The sequence below is a fragment of the Quercus lobata genome, chromosome 7, assembly GCF_001633185.2.
Source record: "Quercus lobata isolate SW786 chromosome 7, ValleyOak3.0 Primary Assembly, whole genome shotgun sequence".
Taxonomy (NCBI): Eukaryota; Viridiplantae; Streptophyta; class Magnoliopsida; order Fagales; family Fagaceae; genus Quercus; species Quercus lobata.
Window position 1 is genome coordinate 45,412,576 of NC_044910.1, and position 10,728 is coordinate 45,423,303.

The 10,728-nt window shown below is 36.1% G+C and overlaps 1 protein-coding gene across 12 annotated transcripts; it reads left to right on the forward strand.

Annotated features, from left to right (window-relative positions):
- Positions 1-396: 396 nt before the first annotated feature.
- LOC115952223 lies at positions 397-8,906 on the forward strand. 12 transcript variants are annotated; one of them, XM_031069310.1, is made up of 15 exons: positions 397-493; positions 1,817-1,916; positions 2,264-2,391; positions 2,484-2,640; positions 2,812-2,921; positions 3,365-3,448; positions 3,530-3,578; positions 3,655-3,746; positions 4,156-4,291; positions 4,515-4,594; positions 4,669-6,074; positions 6,640-6,747; positions 6,825-7,509; positions 7,579-7,638; positions 8,326-8,906. In XM_031069310.1, exons 2-13 carry the CDS (start codon positions 1,824-1,826, stop codon positions 7,364-7,366), a joined length of 2,985 nt encoding a protein of 994 aa, XP_030925170.1. In that variant the 5' UTR covers positions 397-493; positions 1,817-1,823; the 3' UTR covers positions 7,367-7,509; positions 7,579-7,638; positions 8,326-8,906. The 12 variants fall into 12 exon arrangements, with proteins under 12 accessions (XP_030925170.1, XP_030925171.1, XP_030925166.1 ...); XM_031069311.1 differs by having other exon boundaries at positions 8,334-8,906; XM_031069306.1 differs by having other exon boundaries at positions 7,596-7,638.
- Positions 8,907-10,728: the final 1,822 nt, after the last annotated feature.

The window sequence follows — 10,728 nt, forward strand, 5'->3', positions numbered from 1 at the left end:
ACCATTTCCTAAGGTTTAACTTGCTAAACTAATTAGTCAAATTAGCTAGTATTGTTTTTTATTCCCATTGTCTCTATATGTAACACTATGTTACTAATTTCTTAATAATAAGCTTAGTAACCTTTTCATTATTTAAAAGTTGTATTTTAAAATTTTTTTTAGTAAAAATTAAATGGGCCATCGAATTAGGTTTGGGTCCAATAAATAAGAGAGGAATAGTGCCACATCCGTAAATCCCACCCAGGTTCTCACGTCACAGCTTTAATGATACAGGTCAGATAATAAAGAAAAAACGAACCAATCAGAGCCTCTAAAACCAGGATTGGGCTCCACATAGCGTAAAATAAAAAATATATATATAAAACCCCAAACTCTTTTCTCCACTCGTGTCTTTCACGTACACATCCACAGGCTCTCTCTCTCTCTCTCTCTCGTTTGCTTTATCTTCTTCAGAGTTCTGAGATTCCTCTGCTTCTTTCCGATCCTTCACTGTGTAAGTCTTCGTTCTCCTTTAAAATCCTAAATCTAACCCTATCGCACTCATTTTCGTTTACTGCGATCTTTCAATTTTCGTTGTACTTTAGCTATGAAATTTGTGGATTAGGTTTTTTTTTTTTTTTTTTTTTTTTTTTTTTCATTTCTAGGTCGCAATTTCTTTGATTATTTATGTGTTTGTTTAAATCTTGAAACATTTTATCTGTTTGATTAAAGAGAAATTGAAAGCTTTTTGTGTGAGAAAGAGAGGAGTTGTTGGTTTTAGGGATATGAGCATTGACTGTGATTGACTGATTGTGGAGTGAGGAAATTTGTATTATGAGGGTTTTTTTTCTTTAACGATTGAGACCTTAGAGATGTTTGGGCTAATACTTTTGACTCAACTGAGGGCGTTTCTGCATTTCCACCAAACCAAAAATAAAATCATGTATGGTTTTGAAATGAAAAAAAAAATGTGAACTTTTCTTGGCTAATTAGTTTTAGCAATGTAATTGGCCTTAAAAATCTTGTAAAATGTGCTGATTTTTTTGTGTAATTTATGGTCTTATGGGTAATAATAAGCGTTGGATATGTGAAGGGGGGTTAAAGAAGGGAAAGTGTTTGGAGAAATTTATGGATTGCTGCGTGCTGTTGAGCGGGACGTGAGAAACAGATATGGCTACTTATTAAGATTAAATGGAGTGCTGGAAAGAAATTGATTGCATTAGGTTTTTTTCTGCTGAGTGGGGCCTTAGCAATGTGGTTGGTTATGTGGCACATAAAGCAGTTTGGTTTTAATGCTAGATGGTACTTAGCTGTGGGATTGTGTATCATTAAAGACTGTTTCAGTATGATCTGAGCTTCTGCAGCTTTATGTTTTTGACAATCATTGCCAATGAGCTCTAGTTCAAATGACACTTTCTCCCTCCATAAAGAATAGAATAGGGTGGAGGGTGAGGTCGTGGCTTCATGGGTGTGTGTGTAACTTATTACTTTTAAATGTATTTGAGAATCACTGTGTGTAATGTACATCTTTTGGGGTTGAATCAAAAGTATATGAGTATGACTACATGAGTCATGCTTCTACTGCTTGGGAAAAACAAGAGAAAAAACATTGCATCAATACTGACCATCTCAAAGATACTTCTTTCTCAATGCAAGTGCCAAGAAGCATGTTTCCTCACTGTTAATGGTTGTTTTAAGAAATTTGGTAAGAGTGTGCATGTTTTGAATGTTGTGCAAACACCAAGCTTATCTGTCTGAACATTAATAATTTAGGTTGCGCAAAATAGTAAGCAATGTTTCTTAATATCTATCTTTTGTGATATTGCTGAATTTTTAGGAGAATAATGGCTGAAAAGGGGGAAAAAACATGCCCTATATGTGCCGAGGAAATGGATTTCACAGACCAGCAATTGAAGCCATGCAAATGTGGTTATCAGGTTAGGACTAGAATCTTCACTTAATATATGAAGTCATTGGCAAAATATTTCTTTGCTGATTTCTGCTGTAATTTTTCGCTTTATGTTTATTATTCCCTTCTACTGAACTGTGGTTAACTGGTGCTGCTCCCTGTGAATTTTTATGGGCCTAATTCCTACTTAAATGGAAAAAAAAAAAAAAAGATGTAAAATGTGTGTTATAATTAAATTCTGTCATGTGAATGATAAAGGCACTATATTTGTCCTGTTTTTGCTTTTTAACTTTTCAAGTCATCAGATACTTACATATGTTTACTCTCTCCCCCCTTCCCTGGCCTTTTTCTCTCTTTCTTTCTTTATCTTCAAAGATGTGTGTTTGGTGTTGGCATCACATAATGGAAATGGCTGAAAAAGATGGAACTGATGGTCGTTGTCCAGCATGTCGTGCACCTTATGACAAAGAAAAGATTGTGGGGATGGCAGCAAATTGTGAAAGGTTGTAAGGGTACTTGTGCGGTTTTGTGACCATTTTGTTTTATATAATTTGATCAGTTGTTGAGTTACATCATAACATTCTCTACTGAACAGGTTAGTGGCTGAAAGAAATTTGGAGCGGAAACAGAAACTACAGAAGTCGAAGCCGAAGGCGGCTTCTGAAGGAAGGAAACATCTTAATGATGTTAGAGTTATTCAACGGAACCTAGTGTATATAATTGGATTACCTCTTAACCTTGCAGATGAAGATGTGAGTAGTTTCATACCATTGTAAATCCCATTTAATGCTACAGTGCAACTTATCAGATCATGGTGCACTTTTTATCTTCTGTTTCATTTTTTTCCCCCCAAAAAAAAAAATGTTTCATTTTATTTTAGTAACATGTATCACCTGAACTACACTTTTTTTTGGGTTTACCAGCTTCTTCAGCACAGGGAGTATTTTGGCCAGTATGGGAAGGTTATGAAGGTGTCCATTTCTCGTACAGCAAATGGGGTTATCCAACATTCTTCAAACAACAGTTGCTGTGTGTAAGCTTTCCATATTGTTGTCACAGATTGTAACATGTTAAAGTGGGACGCACAGTATTTTATTCCGGCTTTATTAATTGATTTGAACCCCCTCCCCCCCCCCCCTCCTTATTCAATCATCCTTGTTGCCTTAATTGGAAAATTTGGATAGAAACACTGTACTCTCTCTATCTCTATTTTGTTTGAATCTTGATTTTTCACTAGGTATGATGAAAGACTTGACAGATTTTTGTACATCCATTTTACTTGTTCATTTATTAATTATTTATTGGGGGTTCAAGTGATAGTCTAGTGGTAATGGCATCCTTTGTGGTGCTCTATGTCTGTGGTTTGAACCCCATTTTCCCTCCCTCCACCACAATCTACCTATCAAAAAAGAAAAAAAAAATTCTTAAAAAATATATATTTATTTTCAATCTTGTGGTTCCATCTTTCATTTTTAGGTATATAACATACTCAAAAGAGGAGGAAGCGGCTCGATGTATTCAATCAGTGCACAGTTTTGTGTTAGATGGTAGATCCTTGAGGTAAGCTAGTGTGTGTGTGTTTTCCCTGAAGATTATGATGCTATAAATGATACGATGATTGATAGGAGTACACATTTGCAGGGCCTGCTTTGGAACCACAAAATATTGCCATGCGTGGTTAAAAAATTTGGTAAAATTTTGGAAGAATTGTATTGCAAATCAAGTATATCTTTAATATCATGGGAATAATTCTTTTGTTTATCCAGCCTTGCAGCAATTCAGATTGTTTGTATTTGCATGATTATGGCTCTTTGGAGGATAGTTTTACCAAAGATGACCTAGTTTCAGCCTTTGAAAGGTATAATCTCTTATCAGGGTTTTATTTTACTAAAATTTAAGAATTTTTATGAGGAAATCCCAACAATTGATTTTGACACCAGCTTATATTGTGCTTGAAGATTAAAGCAACCTGGGGGTGGAAACCAAAATTTTGTTTTATGTTTAGATTGTTCAACTGAATTTCTCAACACAAAAGGTTTTATTTTTTTATTTTATAACTAATAATTGTTATTTAATTTTTTTGTGTTGTAATATTTGTTTACATTTGTATCTAGGCTCTTTGCCTTTGCCTCCACTCTCTTCTTTACCTCGTCTCTCCTCAAATTCTAAATTATGTTGTTTTAGGAGACGTGTATTTCTGCTCAGTGCTCATTTGCTCTTTAGTTATACCTTTACATATTGTAATTTGACTCATAATGGTTTTAAAGGAGTAGAATTCAACAAATCATTGGTGCTACAAATAATTTGCATCGGCGTTCAGGGAATGTTTTACCTTCCCCAGCATTTGAGAATGCCAATACGAGCATATCAACGGCCAAACCAGTTGCGAGAAGTCCTTCAAATGTAAGGCTCTATATATGTTATTATCGGCAGTGACCTTTGCATAATTTTTTTCTAAAAAATAAATTTCTATATTATCTGCAAAATATGAGGGATGAGGGTCAGCAATGATCAAGTTGTAAAGCATTCCTAAATTAATTAATAAAATGAATTAAATATGTTAGGTGGGGTGTTAGTAATCATAGTGCTCACAATTTGATTGACCCTTGTTGATCCTTTTCAACAGTACACTAGCAATGAGGTTCGGGGACCTCCTGCAGATAATGGCTCCGGAAGATCTAGTGTACCTCCTAATGCTGCCTCTTGGTATGTTATTCTTGATTTGTGTCATCTTTCATTTGGTTGTGTGATATGGATTTTAATCCACTTTCTTCTCTTAGGGTCATGCGTGTCTCCACTAGTCTGCCACCAGTGACAAGTATTTCTGTTTCTGGACCTTCCAATCAAAATCCCGATATATCTGATAATTCCCAGGTTCTTCCATTAGACGTAATGACTGAAAGATCTACCCATGATGCAACAAAATCTATGATAGATGAAGAAAGCTGGGAAGTGCATTCTAATGCTAAATTGAAGCCAATAGAGTCTACCAAACAGTTTGTTGATGGAAATTGTCAAGTAGTTGAATCCAATACTAATGCAGAGAGTATTCTAGATTCAACCCGTGCCACTGTGACTTCCAGCAAACACTTTTCTCATCTATTAGCAGCTAAGGGCATCAATCAAAATATTGCAGCGCAATCCACCAGCACAAGCTCTCTTGAACTAATTAAACCATCCTATAGTCCAGGTTTCCTTAAAGATGGAAGTATTCATGCAGATGGGAATGTCCAGGGCTTATGCTCCGATTTATCATCAACGAACAATCATAATCATTTTAAACAGAACTTCTCTGGTTCAGTTGGTCCAGAGGGTGACCTAACTCAAACAAAAGGTTCACAGCAAGATGATAAAGAGCTTTCTGGTGAAGCTTCAATGTCAACAGCTTTTATGGAAGCTGCACTCATGGAAGGCTTACTAGGTTTAGATGATCAGCAGCCGAAGGATTTCAAGGGTATCCATCAGCAGCCATCCGTCTCTTGTTCGCCTTGTCTATATCAGAATTTAAATCAGCCAAGCTGTCATTTCTGGCAGCATGGTGAGGTATCCAAACAAAGTAATGTTGTTCAGGATCCTAGAATTGTATGCATGAAACAAGAGGAAGATGCTTATCAATTGACATCTGAGAGTACTGTATCATCTAATGGCTTCAATGATAATAAAATTAATATTCTTCCTGATTTTGGTGGGACGTTTGGTTCATCTAGTGTGTTCTCTGAGAGGGGATTAGGGAATTTGGGCATTTATGAAAAACCTGTACTTGGTGTTAACAATAGTGCTGAGTCTGATATTGGAGAGAGCAGCATAATCTCAAATATTTTGTCTTTGGATATTGATACATCGGAAGATTCATTAACCTCCCCTCACAATTTGGTGAAGTTCTTGAGTGAAACTGGTAAACAGCATGCTTCCATTAAAGTACCAAATTTACAAAAAGCACAAGATAAGAATCAGTCCAGATTCTCATTTGCCAGACAGGAGGATTACCTAAATCAAATATCTGATTTTGAGAATTCTTTGGGTAGTATCAGGCATGTGCCCAATGAATATTCCACCTCACGTGATTTTGTAGAAAAGAAGCATCCTTATATAGACACATATGAGCATAACTTTTCATCCGGTAGTTTTTTGGAGTCTGGTAGGTATCCCACCAGCAGTGATCCTTTTACGTCCTCTAAACTTCCTGGTGAGTATCATCTTGTGTGGTATTTATGCTCCTTTATCAGATTTCCTGTTATACTGTCATAATATTTCCTTTTGCTGAAATTTCCTGCTGTATGGTCATTCTGGTGCTTTTGATTTCTAATTTGGATTTATGAGTTACTTGCTAATAAGTTTATATAGTTTGTTTATGTTCTTCCACATTAGATTTTTTGTTTCCATCATTTGCATTCTGATATATAAAATGCTAATTGGGAAAAACTAAGTTAAATTAGTTGTGGTGACTAGTTGTTTATAGCACGGGGATTTTAATTCTGATGTTTATGTTTGTCAAAAATGCTCTGGGGTTAGAAAATGTAAATGTGTTAATAGAGCAATTCTTGAATACCTCAGTAAGTTCGAAGTTGGTATTAGAGTTGAAATTTTGGTTAATATTCTGGGATTGTATCTGCTGTGTCCTTGGTCTTCCAGTGATCGGCAATGTGATTTTGAGCTTTTGTAAAGGGAACATGTTGGTTTAAGAAGATTTTAGGTGCCAATATTTTCTTTTAAATATTTCTGAGGTTTTTTGCTCCAATGTCCTCTTGCAGTTTCTAGAGCCCCAACTTCGATTCCACCGGGATTTTCAGTGCCAACCAAGGCAACGCCTCCAGGATTTCCTTCTCATGGGAGAATGGAACAGGCATTTGACCCTTCTGGTTTGTAATTTCTTACTTATTTATTTATTTATAGATTCTTTTTTTAGATAGATTCTAATCTTCCTTTTACCCTCCAGCATATCGTTTGCTGCAAAATTCTGCAAGAACTGGAATTTCTGGCTTCACCGAAGATGTTGAGTCTATTGATCCAGCAATACTGGAAGTTGGTAAAGGGATTCTAAAACGGGGGTTGAATAATGCTGGCTTTAATATGAGACCAACTCTATCTCAACAGTTTAGTCCTTTTGAGCAAGATCCAAGGCTTAACATGCTTATGCAACAATCTATTTCCCCACAGCAGAACTTAGGATTCCCAGATAACTTTGGGAATAGATTCTCTCCCCCACATGATGCATATAGATTTTCCCCGATGCTTCTAGATCAAGTTCAACCCAACAATCCATCTGCGCTATTGACTGCTCAACAAATTGGTAATATGCAGATGTCAAATGGCCATTGGGGTGGATGGAATGAGGCGAGGAATGTTAGTGGTCTGGGTATATCAGAATTACTTCAAAATGAGAGGATGGGATGTAACAAGTTTATTCCCGTTTATGAGGATGGAAAGTTTCCAATGTCTACTTTCAGCAATCTACCCAACAGAGAATTTGGGATGTGAATTTTATATTGTAATTTCTCTTTTAAACTTGATTCGGTGGCCAAATGTGACTGAGTGGGTTTACTTGGTGGATGTCAACTGCCCCTGCTTAGTAGTAGTTAGGGTGTGTAATTTTGTGCAGATGATTTTATTAGTAACATCTGGTAAGGAGCAGCTTGTCTTTGTTATTTTGGGAAGTTATTTTTTGTCCCTGAAAAAAGTAATGGGATTAGGTTGTTTGCATTGGCAGAGTGGAAAATGAAGCTGGCAATGGCTCTCCTGCTAACTCCCTGGTTAGTTTCTACCTGATGAGTCATCTCTTGGCATCATATCATTTTTTCCAGGTGTGAGGCATGTTTTTAGACATGATAAAGTTCTTTAGTTGTGCATCCGAAACCTATTTTGTCCAAAATATGTTAAATTTTCTACACCAAAAAAAAAAAAAAAAAAAAAAAAATAAAATCCTCTTTTTGTTTATGGTGGTTAAGAAAACATTTTTACTTAAAAACTGTCTGTGTTGTTTTGTGCATTGTTTTGTCTTTGCAGGTAAGCTGGGTTAACAACACTGGTATTGGCTGTGTGTCTATGTAAAACAATTTTGTCAAATCTTATGTAATGAATCTGTTGCTGACCAAGTTATGGATAAAATACAAGATAAAGTTTTCTATGTAGGAAGTCTTACGATCAAACCCCCTCAATTGATTGATAAAATTTAAGCAATTAAAAAATAATAATGTGAAAAAAGAGAGGAAAAGAGAACAGAACACCAAAAATTGATATTACAACTGTAACTTGCAACAAATCCGTTGTCTTTGCTTGTATTTGGTGCCATGTAGAACTTCGGGCTGGTAACTTGTTCCTAATTGATTGTTTCTGTTTGATGTCTCTTGAAGTAATAGAACCAGCTTTCTTTTTTAATTATAATTATTAATGCAAAACATAAATCAAAGGGAAATGAGATTTGCGTCTTAACTGTTTAGTTGATTAGTTGAAAAATGGAAGATCACAAATACAAAATGGAGGGACTGGGGGTCGGGTAAACAGACATAAATCACAAGACTGAAGTGGAGGCTATGTTTTCTTTGGAACGTGCTGTGGATTTGGATACCTTATTACTCACAATTTTTAACGATGCTGTCCTCTACCAAAGGTTTGATGAACCCTATGCATTTTATGATCACGTCTTCTACATTTTGAACATCATAGTGCCAGAACTTGGTGTCACCCACGTACCTCCGTAGCAAGTTTATGGATGGTTTATTCAAATTAATAGTGCTTCACCTCCGGCGCCATTTTGTGACATGAAGATGCAGATGGTTGTTTGCTTATGGCCTAAGGGTGTCTGTAATCGAAAGGGATACCTAGAATCTCTTTGTATTCGGACCTACCACAAATTTTTGAACAGCTTTATGTCTGGCCATGATGAATATGTAAATTCTCTTCTTCGGGCAAGCTGATATATATCCTGATGTAGTGGCTCTTCTGATTTAAATTAGACATTAGTCATGTAATCATCAAGTGTTGCAAGTTATATATTAGTGTGAACTGGGAGGCTTATGGACTTTTCTAGGACTAATGCTGTTATGGAAGACTTGAGGTTGTGACGGGGAAAACAGTATTATGATAATTAAGTTATAAGGCGTCCAACTGAGGCTTTGATTTGGACTCGGAAAGACTATACAATACCTGAAGGCCCAAATGGAAATTCCAAAGTTTTACGTTGTGTTATGAAATTTTCCCGGCACCCATATACTCCTCTATACTAGCAAGGATTGAGTTGGCATCTTCAAATTTTCCTATGGAAATTCAATTCGTATATCCATCGTGGAAATGCTCTGACCAGAGCCGGTATTCGACTTATTTTTAATCGAAATTTTCTTTGTCCTTACAAAAGAGGCATTCTAATAAGTAAAAAAGAAAAAAGAATGGCAGAGTGGTCCTAACTCCTTCGACAACGATGCATCATATCATGAGTCGTGAGGGTTAATCCAAGCAAGGCACAATGACCAAAAAATACGTGCTGTGGTACTGTGCTGGAACATGCTGAAATGAAGCCTGTGATTCGTGAAACCAGGCTTATGTCCATGCTAAAAAGGTTCTTAAGTGAACCCCGCATCGTGGGAGCTAGGGGGAGGACCACGTGAACCACCCACAAAAGCCTGTGAAGTCCCTCGTACTTCTACAGCAGAATAATTTTAACTGACAGTACAGTATGAGTTGCATACGTACGTTGTGTTTGTGTGTGCATTTAGGTTTACTTTTAAAATGCTATTAATTATTCTAATGGTAAACTTAATTGATAAATAGGGTAAAAATACAGCTACTGGTTTAGACTAATAGTAATCAGGTTCAAAACATTTCAAAACTGAATAATTTAGTTCTTAATCACCATGATAGAAAGCAGAAAAATGAGTAACAGACCTAACAATTTCGGAATTAAGTTGAGTTTAGAAACCAAGTTAATCAGTTATGAAATATTTTAACCTCGGGAGTTTACTGCAGTTTGCCCTAATAAATAATTAGCGGGAGAGAGACTCAAGCGCGGTTAACGAGAGTAGGTAACGTTGTGTTTTGATGGAGTTCGAGTGAATTTAACTAGAGCCAGATTGATAGATTCACCCTATGCCTATGTACCATATTCACAGGGTGGACGTGGACTAGAGGAAAGGGACCTGATTTGAAAAAAAGCTACCAAAAACGGGATGGGTTTTATTTTTATGGCTTTTGCTTTTTTTATTCTTTCTTCAAATCTTCTTACGTTAGCATGGGGTTTTAATTTGACAATACATCACTTTCTAAACAAACCTTAAAATTGAGGTTTTTTTGGTTGTTGATGTTGATTGTTTGGTGTTTATAAAAGTGATTATAAGAGTTTAATCAGCTTCTTGGGAATCAAACACAAGTCTAACCATATTTTTCTACGAGGAGGTGTTAATTATCATCTGATCTCACGCAAATGATGGGGAATTTTCAACATAATACGAAATTTCTGACATAAAGAGTAAAAGATAGTAACATGATAATGAATTCTACCAAAATAATAATAATAATAATTGAAAAAAGAAGAAGCAAACTGACAATAGGCAATAGCGTGAGCAATCTGTTGTCTAATCTTAATTGGGCAATGCCAATGCGGACCGAAAGATTTATCTTGTTTCACGAAAATTATTGTCCTTTTCAATTAATGGGACTTACTCATTGCTCCTTAGTTGCACTGTATTAGGTGTGGTCATTTCATGCAAACTGTAAGGACCAAATGAACTGGCTGCCTAGGTTCACTTAGAATAGTGGCTAGATTCCGTTGCCCAAAACAATGAATTTGTAAGAGAGGAAAAAGAACAACAAAGGGGGCTTTGCCTGAGGAGTAAATTAAGGGAGAAAAG

Coding starts and splice junctions, on each gene's coding strand:
- LOC115952223 (XM_031069305.1), top strand. CDS start 1,824: ATGGCTGAAAAGGGGGAAAAAACATGCCCTATATGTGCCGAGGAAATG. Junction 6,075..6,639: donor TACGTCCTCTAAACTTCCTG/GTGAGTATCATC, acceptor GTCCTCTTGCAG/TTTCTAGAGCCCCAACTTCG. Junction 6,748..6,824: donor ACAGGCATTTGACCCTTCTG/GTTTGTAATTTC, acceptor TTTACCCTCCAG/CATATCGTTTGCTGCAAAAT.